We start from the raw sequence: 17,223 nt of genomic DNA, 5'->3' as shown, positions 1-17,223 counted from the left end.
GAAAATCTAGTCAAAGGCGTTCTCTGCAGGGGTTTTGCTATACGCATTAGCGCCTATGCCCAGACCCCACCATCGCAGACGGGGCCGAATTTGCAGGTCTGAAATGGCCCCCAAGTTCCCTCTGTCCCAGTCGGGTCACTGACAATGGGCCAGATTCTCTAAGCTTCAAAAGTGCTAAAATGGAGAGTGATAAACAGCCAGCCAATCAGCTCCTACCTGCCATGTACCAGCCTGTGTTTGAAAAATGTCAGGCAGGAGCTGATTGGCTGGCTCTGCATCTTTAGTTTTCTCCCTGTCCTAATCAGCGCAGCGGTAGGGAACAATAGCACCCCCTGTCCCCTAGTTAAGACATATATATATATATATATATATATATATATATATATATATATATAGATATAATGGAGCATAGAGGAGGGGGTGGTGGATGGAATAATTTGGTGCTGGGCTTGATGGGTGGTGGTGAGACTTTTGAATGACAGGTTGCACATAAATGCAATATCCACCTTTGCTACATGCACATTCTACCCTGCAACTGTGGCACCCCACTACAGTGGTGCCCCTAAGCTGACCATGCGCCATGGCAGGGCTCAACAATTGTGGCTAATGCTGCTGAAGGGACGCCATTCTCACTGCCCAGTACTGAGGGGGTTAACCTGGCCAGCAAGCGCCCCAGCTCCCTTTCACGTGCAAGTAGCATGTCTGGCTCCTGATTGGCCGGCTAGGAGAGTGAGGAGAAGAGGACGTCAGAGGTGAAGGAGTTCTGCAGAGCTGAGCAGCGTGAAGGAGGAAGCGTGCTGAGAAAGGAGAAGCGGAGAGCAGCTAACCTGTGTTGTTGCAGAGAGGAGCAGCGTGCAGCCGGAGACAACAGGGAGAAGAGCGGCCGCCATCGCGAAGTCCAGGCTGATGATTGACAGCGGGCAGAGAGAGAGATGGGCCATGCTGCTGAGCAGAAGCCGGGAGGAGAAGGAGACACTGACCGCACATTGATCCAGGAGGTAGTCACAGGCGGTAGAGCTGCAGGCCGGGATCCGGGCAGAGGAGAAGTGCCACGGCGGAAGTCAGGAACCGCGTGAGAGTCAGGAAATCCGTTAATGTCCGGAGCCGGCATCTGTAGCAGACGCAGCAGGTACACTGGGCCCCAACCCCTTTAAGTAGCCTCAAGGCCTTCCAGCATACCCCATTAAGCCTCTGACGCCCTTGTTCCCTGCATCCAGCCTAAAAAGCAGGACAGTGTGTTATACTCAGGGAAACAGGCCCCGGAGCAGGCCGCTACGCCTCCCCTTTGTCAGGCAGAGACTGCCCTATAGCTGCCTCCGTATCAGCCATTTATTGAGGCGGGCCTTGCACCTTCAGTCGCAGTCCCACAGACCCGGGGTAGCAAAAGGGGTTTCACACATCTGGCCAACGAGAGGCCAGTGAGGAGCCTCGGTATTGTTAGGGAGTATCAGCAGGATACATGACCCCATCGCAACATTTATTATAGCGCAAGACTTCTTTATTAACATTCTAGCGCATCCATTACAAGGAGCTGCCCCAGGTAACGGGAGCTTGCTTGTCCCTCATCAAGAGGTTGTTGTTTACTTCAAGTCTTTTAGAAGGCCATTGCATCACCCGCAGGGAGTCACCCTAGGTAACGGGAACCCGCCTGTACCCCTTTAAAAAGGGGACTGTTAATTAATTCTGGCCAGAATCATAGTAGTGTGCACACTCAGGCAGGGACCACCCTTCCCCTGAGGATTTATCATCGCGGGACCTTTCTTTGAACACTGACTGTGTATTGTAGCTGGGACTACAGTGTTAAGATACACTTGTGTAAGGTATAGCGCCATCTGGTGAATATTCAGAGGTATTGCAATTGATTTACAGTAGTGTGGCTGAATGCTAGTCCTATTTTTCCTGACGTCATTTTTCTTAGATTGTCTTCTTTAATCACATTCTTTGGTCATTTCTTATTGAGGTCTTTATGGTATGTCATTATACATATAGAAGTGTGAAGGTTATTGTCTTTTTGGATGAGGAATCATAAATGAACAGTATTGACCTGCCCTTGTCTTTTGAAGTGTTCATTGGCTGCTAGACTCAGACAGCAATGGTTAAATGTCTTTTTCCTTCATGTGATGTTTGCATAAAGTCTTTGAAGGTATTGCAGCAATTGCATAACGTCTTTCTTTAATAAATACTCATTGCTGCTAACCGTGGTTGCCATCTTTCTTGGTGGGTTTTCCCCGGGGTGTCCCATCTCTTGCCTCCAGTGTCTACCATCTACTAACAAGGGCCGTGAAGAGAGCTACATTCCCTGCCGTTGCCATACTCAGGTACGTGGTGGTACCGACCGCACTCACAGGGGCCACCTGTTACACAACTACCTCCCTGCACCCTGTTACTGCCCCACTAAGCACTGCAACTACCCCCCCCCCCCCTTCCTCCTGCTATCATTACATCTGTAAATGCTCCCTAGGCAAGTTACACCCTGCACCTTCTACCCTTGCTCCCCCTGTAACTGTGACACCCCCCCCCCCATACTTCTAACACACTTACACACGGTTACTGCCCCTCAGCTCATAGAAGTGAGAAACCTGCACCCTAGCGAGAACTCTGTAATTGCCCTCATGCAAATGACACCCCTGCACCCTGTACTTTGACCCCTACACCGTGAGCACCTACCCTGGCATCCCATAACTCCCACTCCTGCACTGTGTAGCTGCCACCCATGCAAGTGACACCTCTGCATCTCTGAATGCTGTAAACACACCAACCTGCAACTGCACCTCCACATCCTGTAACATGCCACCCTGCACCTAACCATTGCCCTGCACCCTGTATTGGCCTTCCTTTAGTGCCCCCACATACTACTGCTCCCCCTGTACCATATAACTGCCCCCCCTACACAGCCAGGACCCTACACAGGCAGGTAAACTAGCAGTGATAGCTGGCCAGTTCAGTGGTGAAAGGGGAGAGGTGGAAATTAATATGAGGGCTGGCAAAACTGGCTCAAAGGGGGAGGGGGCACAGGGAGAATGTGCAGTGTAACCCCCTGTCCTACTGTCCCAATGCCACCTTGTCAATTCTAACTTCTTTGCAGCGCTGTATTATCCATAATGCGCCCATAACTTATTGTGATGTACCTCTCTACCTTAACTTAAGCTAGTTTAACCTAAAATAAATCACACCGACACAATATAAACGACACAGACGAAAAATAAATACACGGACAACCAAGTCCTAGATTTCAAAAGGTCAATAAGCATTTATTGATTGGTGACCAGGCTTAACTAACTTTAAACTACATTTTGAGCTGAAATTTTAAACTAGATTTTAACTAAATTTTAAACTAAATTTGGAGGATGGCAGAGAGTAAGTGGCTACCAACGCCAGCCCAGTCAACTTGATCTTGTCCAAAAATCCAGGTGGGGCTCACCACCGCCTCCTACCTGCATAACCTGCATTGTGCGGGACTCCCCACCCTTTAACCTGGCAGAGCAATGGGCGCTCCTGCACAAGAACTCCCTTTGTCCATCCGCATGGGAAGGACACACTCGCCGCCCTACCAAATGGGGGTGCCCCACAATGACCGCTTATGCCATGCTTTGACTGCTGGCTGGTAGCGACTTCAGGCTGTAAAAGCCGACGATAATTGAACCCAAAACATGAATGCGTGCAAAAAGTCCAGAAAATATCCATGGCGGGCAGGGATTCTGAAAGGCAAGAGGAAGAGGAAACTACCTGACCAGGAATATATACCCTCTTGAAGGTATAATAAGCCTGCAAGGCCACCAAATCCGACATATTGCTCAGGTTGAGGTCAATGCCTCTAATCCAACCTATTTCTTCCCCCCCCCCCCAAGGTTAATGACCAGCCAGGCAGGACGACCCCACCGTCGCTCAAGCCAGAAAAGAACCTGCAGGAAATTAACCCAATACAAACCTCTAACTCCTATCCCCACCTGACAACCCTGTCACCTACATACTCCACCATCTGCCCTGCCATCGGATGCCTCTATGCCCAAAAATTAAAGCCATATTTGTCCAGATGTACAAAGAAACTGAAAAAGAAGAGTTCCGACTTCCTACCGTCAGCATTGGAACACAATAGTATAAATTGAACCACTGTAAAAAGCCATGTGAAGGAGAAAACTAAAAAAAAAACTCCCGTGGACCGTAGGTTTGCCAATTGAATTAAGGCCCCCTTGGAGGAAAAAGTAAAAGCAATCTTCAGTGCCCTAATTGTTGCAAATCCAATTACAAATACGCAGCCTAAAAGTTACAATAGATTCCGCAATGTTGATGTTGAGAACAACAATAATACAACCCATCTAAATTGACGACTGGAGGGCCAAACACTGGTAACTAACTACGGTAGCTGCACTGTGTATAATATATTTGAATATATAGAAATTGGAAAATGCAATGGCGCCCAGTGGCAAACGCAGGATTTTTAGAGGGGAGTTTCCAAATGGGTACTTATGTAATATCTGGGCTCCCGTTTTTCTTATGAGACCGCGTCCGCTCGCCACGCTTCGGGCACGGAGGCTCGCCACACTATATAAAATCAACTCCATGCGTAGTTGGATAGTGGGGGTATGAAAAAATGGGGTGCATTTAACATGGGTGCCCAGATAATACATAAGTACCTCCAAATGTAGTCCAAAGCCTCCCACTCTGCAGCACATTGGAGTAAGTACAGGAGTCTGGAAATTGGTCTTTTTATACACTGTACAGATGGTATATAGTATAGGCTGTTTTAAACATTTAAAAAAGATAAATGGTCAGGAAAAGATTAAACATATAATAAATAAATACATAAACCTAATAGAACCAGTACTGCCCTTCCTAAGCTCACAATCTTCCACTTCATGGTAAGGCTCCTGTCTCTTCCTCCTGGCAGCTGCTCTCTGGTCTGTTGCTATGTTTGAGGGCACTGATCCGCACATACAGTAAATGTGGTAGAAGAAGCTGGTACACTGGGCATGTGCAGCAGCTCAGCTCTGTCCCTTACACTGCATGATGTGGTGGCAGCTCTAATGATCATATTATATACCAGTGCTATTATTGTCATCATTTTTAAAGTCACAATTGATGTTTTCTGGTGAAACCCAACCACCATATAGAGATAATTAAAATAAATTTAAAAAAAAAAAAAAAAAAAACCTTGAGGGCTACTAATATAAAATGTTATTAAATTCACAAAAATATAAAGTGAAAATTGTTATGTTACCACATCTCCAACAAATCCAGTGGGCATACCTGATTATTATTATTTTATTTATAAGGTGCCACAAGTGTTTCGCAGCGCCATACAAAGGAACAATACAGGGAGACAAAATTTGGCATAACATAGAATAATAAATCACACAAATAGAGTACAAATAAAGAGCGCCACAGTTCAATACACATTACAGCTTAAATATAAGTAGTGAGGACTCAATCAACATACTATAAGAGGCTTGAGGCCAATGATGAAGATTAGTATGCTGACAAAGATGGTCACCTAGGGCCTTATTTTGGTTCACTCTTTCTGACAAAATCCTTCTTAGATGGACAAAACCATGTGCACTGCAGGGGGGCAGATGTAAAATGTGCAGAGAGAATTAGATTTAGGTGAGTTATTTTGTTTCTGTGAAGGAAAAATACTGGCTGCTTTATTTTTACACTGCAATATAGATCTCACTTTGAAGTAAAACCCCACCCAAATCTAATTATATCTGCACAAGTTACATCTGCCCCACCTGCAGTGCACATGGTTTTGCCCATCTAAGAAGGATTTTGTCAGAAAGAGTGAACTAAAATAAGGCCCTGAGTGTTGGAGTATAGGACAGCTGTGAGCAGGGCCGTTTCTAGAGGCGGACAAGCCGTGCAGCAGCCCGGGGCGCCGCACGGCTTGTCCACCTCTAATAAACAGCCGGGCGCCCAGCAGCAGCTCCCCCCAGCGCTGCCTCCCTTCCTCCCCCCTCTACGGCTCGCCTCTCAGCGCTCACCGTCCACCGCCGGCGCCGCTGATGGGGAGGGGAGGGAGCGCATTGTGCGTCTCTCCTTCCCCTCTCTCACTGTGTCACTGGGCTGTCAGCCAATCAGGAGACAGCCCGCGATGTATGGATGGCTGACAGCTCAGTGAAGGGGAAGGAGAGACATGCGGTGCGCTCCCCTCCCCTCCCCAAGGAAGATGAACAAGAGGCAGCACTGCAGCAGAGGCGATGGCAGCAGGGGGAGGCACGCACAGTGAGTTACTGTATATGCTGCTTCCGGCACTGTGGGGCATATTGGCACTGTGGGGCATATTGGCACTGTGGGGCATATTTGGCACTGTGGGGGCATATATCTGTGGCACTGTGGGGGGCATATTTGGCACTGTGGGGGCATATATCTGTGGCACTGTGGGGGCATATATCTGTGGCACTGTGGGGCATATTTGGCACTGTGGGGGCATATATCTGTGGCAAAGTGGGGGCATATATCTGTGGCACTGTGGGGGCATATTTGGCACTGTGGGGGCATTTATCTGTGGCACTGTGGGGCATATTTGGCACTGTTGGGGCATAGCTGTCACTGGGGGCATATATGTGTGGCGCTGTGGGGGCATATGTGTGGCACTGTGTGGGAATAGCTGTCACTGTGGGGGCATATATGTGTGGCGCTGTGGGGGGCATATCCAGCACTGTGGGGGCATATATCTGTGGCACTGTGGGGGCATATATCTGTGGCACTGTGGGGCATATTTGGCACTGTTGGGGCATATCTGTCTCTGTGGGGGCATATATGTGTGGCGCTGTGGGGGCATATGTGTGGCCTTTGAGGGAATAGCTGTCACTGTGGGGGCATATATGTGTGGCGCTGTGGGGGGCATATGTGTGGCACTGTGGGGGCATATGTGTGGCACTGTGGGGGCATATCTGTGGGGACATATCTGTGGGGGCATATTTGGCACTGTGGGGGCATATGTGTGTCACTGTGGGGGCATATATGTGTGGCATTTTTTTTTTTTCGCCCTGGGAGCTAAATTGTCTAGAAACGGCCCTGGCTGTGAGTGAAATGTGAAGAGAAGAGGGCTTTACCAACAGGAGGGAAGAGGGCCCTGCTCGGAGGAGTTTACAATCTAGTAGGAAGGGGAGACAGACAGAATACAAGAGGTGCAAATATTCTTATCACCTAAAATATGTCTGTTACCCCCAGAACAGCCTCATATTGACACGTCCAACAGTTTATTTGTATTCACATCCATCTTGCAGAGCCGGCACATCTGTGTGGCCCCAGTACAAACGTTATATAACAAACCGGCAGCTGCACGTTGCTAATTTTGTTTGCGTTTCCCAGGAGAGCGCAGTTTCCTGATGAGAACCCGGAATAATGTCACAATGAGGTAGAGCATTACAACGAGACAGACGGAGATGAATACAATGACATCCAGCATGTACTGCTGATACCAGGGCTGCTGATAAGCATAGGGATGAAGATGGCCGCCTCCTCCTGACTGGATGATGTGTTCCACCCACCGTAATAACTGCTGGTCTGGAGGGAACGGAGCAGACTTCCTGATGGCGCTCAGCTTCATTGCTGCTGCTTTATAGCTGTGGAGAACGATTGAGAGTTACTAAAATCACGTCACATACAGCATATAGATGCATGTTGTGTAGTTGCATAGCACATATAAGGTCTTAAGGGCCACGGTAACAGGGTGCATGGCTAAGCGTGTGCGGGGTGGGCCACATGCCATTGCGAATAAAAGGGTCTTCTCTACATGTGACTGCGGAAGAAGGCATGGACATATTATTGGAGGCTTGGCAGCTTCACCCTGGCAGGATTTAGACCCTTCTCAGTGCCCATGGGAATACGACTAGGTCCCGCTTAGGTGCAACGTGGCCATACCAGTTGTGACATTTGACCACACCTCCTTTCACGACGCAGCGGGACCGGTGCCTCGCTACGCTCGGCGCACTAATTTATTCTCCCTCTCTGGGTGTCGTGGACACCCAGAGAGGTAGAAAGTGTCGGGATTTCGGCGGTCACGTTTCAGGTGCATCCCGCAGCACCTTAATGATGTCACTGAATGAGATTTAATGATTATAAGTCATTTATTTATGTTGAATGGGGTTATGATATTTGAAAGAGGTGATGATTTTTGTAAGAATGTATTTAAAATGTTCTATTATAGTAGTCTTCTAGGATGCCCTCTTTATTCTCTGCTGCTCACAAGGGTATTTTCTATATTGTATTCCAGGGATTAAATGCTCACTATTTGTATGACCGTCAATAGGATGCAACTTCTGTTGCATTGTGGTTACTGATGCTCTCAGTAAATGGTGGTTTCTACCAGTGGCGGCTCTTACCGTTTTGGTGGAGGGGGGCTGCCGCAATGCGGACCCCCACCATCCGCTGCTGCGCTCCCCATAGCACTCCCTGCATTTTTCGGTACTGGCTGCCAGTCCTCTGCACAGGGCCAGTGCATACGCAGTAACTTCATACATACTGCGAATGCCCAAACCTCCCTGGAGGCTTAATCAGGTGCCCAAGTCCGCCGCAGTATGGTCCGCGGTACTGCGCATGAGCAGAACCCGTTTTGGGGGGCGCCGCGCATTTGCGCAAAGAGAGTCACCCCGGAGGGAGGAAACACCTCCTAATGGGACTGCCTTGTGTGACTGGCAGGTTGGACTTCCAATAGGAAGTCACTGCCAGTCACATTGAAGCCAGAGCAGTCTTACAGACTGTATCTGGCTTCACTTTAGGCAGATACCGTGGGGGATTTTACCTGGGGGCCCTGCAGCCCATAGGCAGTGGCGTAACTATAGCTCCGCAGCCCCCGCGGTGGCGGGGGGGCGCAGAGAAATTGGGGGCGCCGCCGGGGGGGGCTGCAGGGCGCCAATGGCAGACGGCCGCGGCAAACAAATCAGCACTCGCTGCGCCGTCCTCTGCCCCGCCCCGGGCATCTAACATCAGACGCCGCCGGGAGGGGAAGGAGGAAGAGGAGCCCACGCCGGAGGAGTGCCCCGGCTGAAGAGGGAAGCCGCCGGAGGACGGAGCAGAAGATGGCGGTGGAGAGAGGAACAGCTCCGGAGGCCAGAAGACGCTGGATCAAGAAAGAAGATCTCCGGCGCCTTCTGCGGTAAGAAAGGAAGTTGCGCCGCCGCTAGCCAGGACGGGCCAGCAGCAGAAGAAAGAAGATGGCGGCTCCCGGAGAGGCCAGTGGGGGTGGAAAGCACTGGAGCTGACGAAGTTCCTCCCCGTGGCCTCTCTCAACAGCAGGTAGGTGGCCCTTGGGCCACCTACCCCCCCCCCCATCCCTTTGCCCTAGACCACCGGGTGATAGGCAACAAATCCCATGGGCAAAGTCAGGCCCTCCCAGCCTGTGGGTATTTCAGTCGGGCCCTCTCAGCCTGTGCCCACTTGTTTGTTGGGCCCTCCTGGCCCGCTGCATATTAGTTGGGCACTAGGCCCGAGGCATAATAGCCGGGCGTAAGGCCCGAGGCCCCTGTAGGATGGGCTCTAGGCCCGGCGCTAGATTTCCAGGCCCCTAGGCCTGTGCTTATCCCAAGCCCTTAGGCCTGCGTTACTGTCCAGGTCCCTGGACCTGCATCCATACGAGGCCCTTCCAGGCCTGTATCCACACTCAGGCCTGAATCTCCAACAGGCTTGATTCCACAGTCAGGTTAGGATCAAGGGTGATTTTCATCCTTCCCTGAGAAGTCCTGCCCCTGGGAACAGTGGGCTCTGCGGCTCTTCCAAGGTCCCGGACCTAGTACGGAAAGAGGGAACAGCTGTTTCCCATACATCGCCCCGGACGGCTGTCCGGAGGCATAGCCAGCTCTAGGTAAGGGAAGGGTAGGTGATTCTGGATATACTCACAAGATACTTTTAGGTTGTTTTTGTCAATCTGTTTAAGTTAATTGTCTAACCTGTTTAGTGTTGTTTAGACATATTGGTTCACTACTGTTTCCATATCATAGCCATTGATGTAAGAGTTAGTTGGTTAGATAACAGTTTATGTAGAATTGAGAAGTGTGTGTACATGTTTATTAGCCTCTTGTAGGAAAGCTATAGGTTAGGGAGGCTGTGTTTCCCCCATAGGTGCAGATGAACGTCTGTCAAGGTGAAAAGTGCCCGGAAGTGAGTATACTCCACGTTTGTCTGTCTCCCCTTCCCTTGAGTACCGGCTTAGGGACTGTACACGGACGTGTGAGTCCCCTATCTAAACACCTGGGTGCGCAAGCGCCTATAGGTGAAACTGAGTGGCTGAGGCTCTGGCCAATGATGACCTTTTACCCAGCCGGTGAAGGTGGCGGCCACCCATAACCCCTTTCACATTCAACTCTTTGTGAGTTGAACGGTAGAGCCTTCTTAACTACCCTTTTGTTCCTGACAGTACGGCGAGAAATCCATTGGGAGGAAGGTCAATCGTATCCGGGTGCCGGAGTTTCCAGGACCCTAGTTTGGCACGGCCTGAAGGTGAGAGGGTGCAGCACCAGGTAAGTGGTCCAAAGACACCTGCATGGCAGCAGGCACCACACCGCACCGCCCCAACACCCCTTTCACACGGGCTTACTAGTTAACAATAATTACATGTATTGTACCTTTCATTTTCTACTACTTCTAGAATAGATTCTGCAAAGTTTTCAGACTTCAGTTCTTCAGGTGGAATAAATGTTCCCATGTTTTTTGCTGTAACTCGGATCATGTTTTCTTGCTGGTCCCCAAAAAGTGGGATCCCCAAAACAGGGACTCCGTGGTAAATGGCCTCATTCAGACTATTCAGTCCTCCATGTGTCACCAAAAGACGGATTTTAGGGTGTCCTGTAATAAATCACAATATGGAATTTATCCCCAAAGATTGTGTTATGGAGGTTCCTAAATTACTACAAATCATCGATAGTAAATGCAACAAAGGAGACAGGACTTGAACAAATAAATGCAAAACTATAGTAGGAAATATGTAAAAAAAAAAATCTAAAAAGTAGAGTCGTTGCTCATAGCAACCAGATTTGTGCTATTATTTATCTAGAACATTGTATAACATTAAAACTAGAGGCTGATGGATGATATAGGCAACATCTACATTTCTCCTCTGTTTGCTAAATCTCCCCCTACAGGAGATGGGTAATGATTACCACATTTGCTAGACTGAAATTGGCCAGTTTAGTAGTATATGGGCAAATTGGATCATAAACGAGTCCAGTGATGGGAAGCAGGGGCTGTAGGGCTACTGCTGCCCCAGTAAAAATCCACCAGTACCTATTAGTCTCTGCACGGGCAGTGCCTTCCTGTGGAAAGCCCTACCTGCCAAACACTCATGGGACAGGTAGCACCAGGCCTCATTCCTGTGACATGCAGCACCAGCAGCCCCTTTCTTCAAGGAGGTTACAGACCATTGCTGTAAATGACCATAAGCAAATGTTCAGCTTGATCAGCATTAAGGTATATATTCATATATATATATACTAGGTGATTCATCGCGCCCTACGGGCGCTCTTCACACCGGCGTAAGGGGCTACGCCCCTTAATTTGTGAACATTTGTATTGTGAGAAATATGGTTAGAATTGTATGAAAGATGCCCTGTATTGCAGCTTCTGGCAGTGGGTGAGGGTCCAGCGTGGCAGCACAGGAGTACCGGACGGTGGCCCTGAGTCAGTGTCTCCTCCTACTGGGTGGGAGTTAGGGTGCATGAGAGCAGGAGGCTGGGATATGAGGCATAATAGGGGTATGTGGGCAACACAGCGTCAGCGATTACCCAGTGGTGGAAGTTACGGGTTCAGGAGAGCAGGAAGCTGGGTAGTGATAGGGGTGTGTGGGCATACGGGGGACTAAAGAGGGTGGTGGACACTGTGCAGCTTCTGCCAGTGGGTGAGGGTCCAGCGTGGCAGCACAGAAATACAGGAGTCAGTGTCTCCTCCGACTGGGTGGGAGTTAGGGTGCATGAGAGCAGGAGGCTGGGCGGTAAAGCATGATAGGGGAATGTGGGCAACACAGGGTGAGCGGGTCTCCACTGGCGGAAGTTACGGGGCAGGAGAACAGGAGGCAGGGCAGTGTCCTCCCACATTGATGGCAAAAAGTATTCAACATCGGCCATAAACCATCGATTATTTGAAAATCATTGATGGTCGATGGGCATCCCTAGAACTGGAGGAGGGTGGGGGACAGTATGCAGCTCCCGGCAGTGGGTGAGCGTCTCCTCCCACTGGGAGGGAGTGAGCGTGCATGAGAGCAGGAGGCTGTATAATAGTGGTATGTGGGCAAGACATTGATAAAAGTTGTGGCGCTGGTGCAGAGGGCAGTGGGGAAACCTGCAGTGCGGCAGCCAGGGCCGGATTTCCCACCTAGGGGCGGTACCTGCTTGTGGTGGTACAGGATCCCCCATTGTCACGGGGGTACGTGAAATGCGGGAGCGGGGGCCGCGGTGGTCCGCTGGGGGGTGGAATTGCCGGAAGGGGGTCTGGGGGGTCTGCAAATTGCGGGAGGGGGGGTGGTGTGTGGGGATCCGCGGTTAGCGGGAGGGGGCGGGGGTCCGCAAATCGTGGACAGGGGCGCGGGGGGGCTTGAATCGTGGGAAGGGGGGTCCACAAATTGCGGGAGGGGGGTTGTCGGGGTTAGTGAATTGCGGGAGGGGGGGTTGCGGAGGTCCGTGAATTGCGGGAGGGGCGCGTGGGGTGCCGTGAGTCAAGGGGGGTGGTGCGGGGGTCCGTGAATCACGGGAGGGGTCATGAATCGCAGGAGGGGGTGGTCGTGGGGGGGCTGCGAATCGCAGGAGGGGGGGTGTGGGGGGTTGCCGTGAATTGCATGAGGGGGGCGTGAATCAAGGGAGGGTGGGCGCAAGGGGGGAGGTGCGGGGGTCCGTGAATCGCGGGAGGGGGCATGAATCGCGGGAGGGGGGGTCGTGGGGGGTTGCGAATCGCAGGAAGGGGGTGTGGGGGGTGCCGTGAATTGCGTGAGGGGGGCATGAATCGCGGGAGGTGGGGTCCCCGAATGTGTGAATTAGGGGGCGGTCGCAAATCGCGAGAAGTGCCGAGGGGGCCCGCAAATTGCGGGAGGGGGGCGCTACGGGGGGTTCCGTGAATCGCGGGAGGGGGCGGCGCGAATTGCGGGAGGGGGGTCGCAAATCACAGTAGGGGGGGGTGCCGTGAATCGCGGGAGGGGGGGTCGCGGGGGGCCCTTTTAATGCCGGGAGGGGGGGTCGCAGGGGTCCGGCGAATCGCGGGAGGGGAGGATGCAGGGGTCCTGCGAATCGCGGGAGGGGGCTCGCGGGAGGGAGGGGTCGCTGGGGTCACGCGATTTGCTGGAGGGTCGCAGGGGTCCCGCGTTTCAAGGGGGGGGGTGGTCGCGGAGGTCCAGCGAATCGCGGGAGGGGGTGGTCGGGTCTGGGACGGATATTAGACAGCACTTACATCGACAGCCATTACATCGACACCATTAGTTCGACAGCTCAATAGGTCGACATGGTTTTAGGTCGACAGCTCATTAGGTCGACAGCTCATTAGGTCGACAGCTCATTAGGTCGACAGCTCATTAGGTCGACATGTTTTTAGGTCGACACTGCCATTAGGTCGACAGAGTCTATGTCGCCAGTCAAAAGGTCGACATGGGTTTTTTCACTGTTTTTTTGGCCGAAATGTCGACACAGTCGACATGGACACAGTTTGAAGTGTACCGCAGCCGCTCGCTATGCTTCGGGCACGGTGCCTCGCTGCGCTCGGCACACTATTTTATTCTCCCACCACGCCCTAGTGGATAGTAGGGCATGAAATACCGCCTGTCGGCACATGTCGGCTCAATAAACAGTAAAAAAAACCATGTCGACCTTTTGACTGTCGACATAGACACTGTCGACCTAATGGCAGTGTCGACCTAAAAACATGTCGACCTAATGAGCTGTCGACCTAATGACCTGTCGACATAATGACATGTCGACCTAATGGTATGTCGACCTAAAACCATGTCGACCTATTGAGCTGTCGAACTAATGGTGTCGATGTAATGGCTGTCGATGTAAGTGCTGTCTAACAATAGTCCGGATACCAGGGTTGTCGCGGGGGTCCCGCGAATCGCGGGAGGGGGGTCGCGGGGGTCCCGCGAATCGCGGGAGGGGGGGTTCGCGGGGGTCCCGCGAATCACGGGAGGGGGGGTCGCGGGGGTCCCGCGAATCGCGGGAGGGGGGGTCACGGGGGTCCCGCAATTCGCGGGAGGGGGGGGCGTGGGGGTCCAGCGATTCGCGGGAGGGGGGGTCGCGGGGGGTCCCGCAAATCGCGGGTTTGGGGGGTCGCGGGGGGGTCCCGCAAATCGCGGGGGGGGGGTCGCGGGGGGGCCCGCGAATCGCGGGGAGGGGGGTCGCGGGGGTCCTGGCAGAGGGTAGGGATGTGCAGGAGTAATGGTGGATGGTGGCTGTGGAGTAATGGTGGATGGTGGGCGTGTACTGTAGCCCTGGCTGGGCGGGGGGAGGTGATGTCAAGGGGGTGGAACGTCATACACATGAAAGTGAAACTGTTCTACACAGGAACGTTCTCCACAGGGGTTGAGTGACAGATCTGGCTAAATATATAAGATATATATATATATATATATCTCATATATTTGGCTACATCTGTCACTCAAAGTGTGTGAGTGTGTGTATAACAGGAGGGACACATTGCTTTGTTTCTGGACTTCTCCCTTAATTAATGATTGCCAGCACCTGTGTTGAAGCACCTTTCTAATCAATTAATAACATGTGTGAAACAGGTGATGGCAATCATACATTATGAGGGAAGTCCAGAAACAGAGCAATGTGTCCCTCCTGGAGAGGGTCATGTTGGGAGGTATGTGACTGACTCACGACAGAGAACCAGCCCAGTGAGCCCACAGTGCCAGACATCCTCTGACTCCCCATGTTGCCCAGCAAAGACACTGCACCAGGTGAGCGCCCCCCGCCGCCCCACCCACGATTCGTGCCCCCCCCCCCTCCCATGATTCATGGCACCCCCCCCCCCCCCCCCCCCGGTTTGGCGGCAAACCCCCCCGGCAACTCCCCTTCCCCGCGATACGCGGCAACCCCCCCCCCCCCCCCCCCCCATGGCTATGGTCGACAATGAAAAAGGTTGACATGAGATTGAGATTTATTTTTCATTTTTTGAATGTTCTCATATTCATATTCATTCTCATGTGTCGACATGGACACCAATGATATGCCACACTTATGTCAACATTTACATGTGTTGACCTTTCTGTTTGATTTTTTCTTGTGGCGATTTGCGGCACCCCACCCCACCCCACCCCCCCCCCCCCCCGCGACCCCTCCCGCGATTCACGGCACCTACCCTGCGACCACCCCCTCCCGTGATTCGCGGTACCACCCCACCCTGTGACCCCCCCCCCCACGATTCGCCGCCAACCCCCCCTCCCACGATTCGCGGCAACCCCCGCGACCCACCCCTCCCGCGATTTGCGGCAACCCCCCGCGCCCTCCCTCCTGCGATTCGCGGCAACCCCCCTACCCCCGCAGCCCATCCTTCCTGCAATTCGCTGCAACCCCCCGCGCCCCCCCTTAGAATTTGACGGCAGATAAGAACTACTTGGCCCATCTAGTCTGCCCCTTTTTTTAAACATGTTACCTCAAACCATATTTGATCCTTATTTTTATGTAAGGATATGAATATGCTTATCCCAAGCATGTTTAAATTGTACTACTGTATTTGCGTCTACCACCTCTGTTGGGAGGCTATTCCACTTATCTACTACTCTTTCTGTGAAAAAATTCTTCCTCACATTTCCCCTGAATCTTCCTCCCTCTAGTTTCAGTGCATGTCCTCGTGTTCTGTTGCTCCTCTTCCTGTGAAGAATGTCTCCCACCTGTACCTTGTTAAAGCCCTTGATATATTTGAAAGTTTCTATCATGTCCCCCCTTTCCCTTCTCTGCTCTAAAGTATACATATTAAGATATTTTAGTCTTTCCTGGTACGTTTTGTGATGTAGGCCATGCACCATTTTAGTTGCTCTTCTTTGTACAGTCTCTAATGTATTTATATCCTTCTGGAGATATGGCCTCCAGAACTGAACACAATACTCTAGGTGAGGTCGTACCAATGACCTATACAGTGGCATTATTACTTCTTTCTTTCTACTGCTGATACCTCTCCCTATGCAACCAAGCATCTGACTTGCCTTCTTCATTGCTTTGTTACATTGCCTACCTGCTTTTAAGTCCCCTGAAATAGTGACACCTAGATCCCTCTCTTCCTCTGTAGTTTCCATTATAGTGCCATTTATACTATATTGAGTCTTTGGATTTCTGAGACCCAAGTGCATGATTTTGCATTTTTTGGCATTAAACTGTAGTTGCCATTCTCTTGACCATTTCTCTAATCTGCCTAGATCCTCAATCATTTGTTTTACCCCTCCTGGTGTGTCTACCCTGTTGCATACCTTTGTGTCATCTGCAAAAAGGCACATTTCACCCTCAATTCCATTTGCAATATCACCAATAAAGATATTAAAAAGCACCGGTCCAAGTACAGATCCCTAAGGTACTCCACTTGTAACCTTTCCCTCCTTTGACTGTACTCCGTTTACTACAACTCTCTGTTTTCTGTCCTGCAACCACGCTCTTATCCATTCAACTATCTGAGAATCCAATCCCAAGCTTTCAAGTTTATTTAACAGTCTGCGATGTGGGACAGTGTCAAAAGCTTTACTAAAGTCTAGATAAGCTACATCTACAGCCCGACCTTGATCTATTACTTTAGTCACCCAGTCAAAAAAGTCAATAAGATTTGTTTGACATGATCTTCCCCCAGTAAACCCATGCTGTTTTGGATCCTGTAAATTGCTGGTTTTGAGATATTCTACAACTCTTTGTTTTAAGAGTGTTTCCATCAATTTCCCTACTACTGATGTAAGGCTCACTGGTCGATAGTTGCTTACCTCTTCCTTGCTTCCACTTTTGTGCAGTGGGACTACATTCGCTGTTTTCCAGTCCTCTGGGATTACTCCAGTAGCTAGTGACTGGTTAAATAATTCTGTTATTGGTTTTACCAGCTCCCCTTTAAGCTCTTTTAGTATCCTTGGATGTATCCCATCTGGCCCCATTGATTTATCCACTTTCAGTTTTGAGAGTTCTGTGAGGACCTTCTCCTCTGTAAATGTACTTGTCTCTCCCTCAGTTTTCTGACTATACTTGCAACTTAACTGTGGCCCCTTCCCCTCTCTTTCAGCAGTGAATACTGAGCAGAAATAATTATTAATATTATCTGCTATTACATTGTCCCCCA

General features: G+C 50.9%; 1 protein-coding gene across 1 annotated transcript; it reads right to left on the bottom strand.

Annotated features, from left to right (window-relative positions):
- Window positions 1-3,223: 3,223 nt before the first annotated feature.
- LOC146021026 (UDP-glucuronosyltransferase 3A1-like) lies at window positions 3,224-10,803 on the bottom strand. The gene is made up of 2 exons (XM_083154816.1): window positions 10,563-10,803; window positions 3,224-7,565 (listed from the first exon to the last, which is right to left on the bottom strand). The coding sequence occupies exons 1-2, from the start codon at window positions 10,664-10,666 to the stop codon at window positions 7,289-7,291; spliced, it is 381 nt and encodes a 126-aa protein (XP_083010942.1). The 5' UTR covers window positions 10,667-10,803; the 3' UTR covers window positions 3,224-7,288.
- Window positions 10,804-17,223: the final 6,420 nt, after the last annotated feature.

This window comes from Crinia signifera, chromosome 1, assembly GCF_055691185.1.
Source record: "Crinia signifera chromosome 1, ASM5569118v1, whole genome shotgun sequence".
In the NCBI taxonomy this organism is placed as follows: Eukaryota; Metazoa; Chordata; class Amphibia; order Anura; family Myobatrachidae; genus Crinia; species Crinia signifera.
Note: the sequence above shows the minus strand (reverse complement) of the source record. Positions and strands in the feature narration are given on the sequence as shown.

Coding starts and splice junctions, on each gene's coding strand:
- LOC146021026 (XM_083154816.1), bottom strand. CDS start 10,666: ATGATCCGAGTTACAGCAAAAAACATGGGAACATTTATTCCACCTGAA. Junction 7,566..10,562: donor GAAGTAGTAGAAAATGAAAG/GTACAATACATG, acceptor CGTTCTCCACAG/CTATAAAGCAGCAGCAATGA.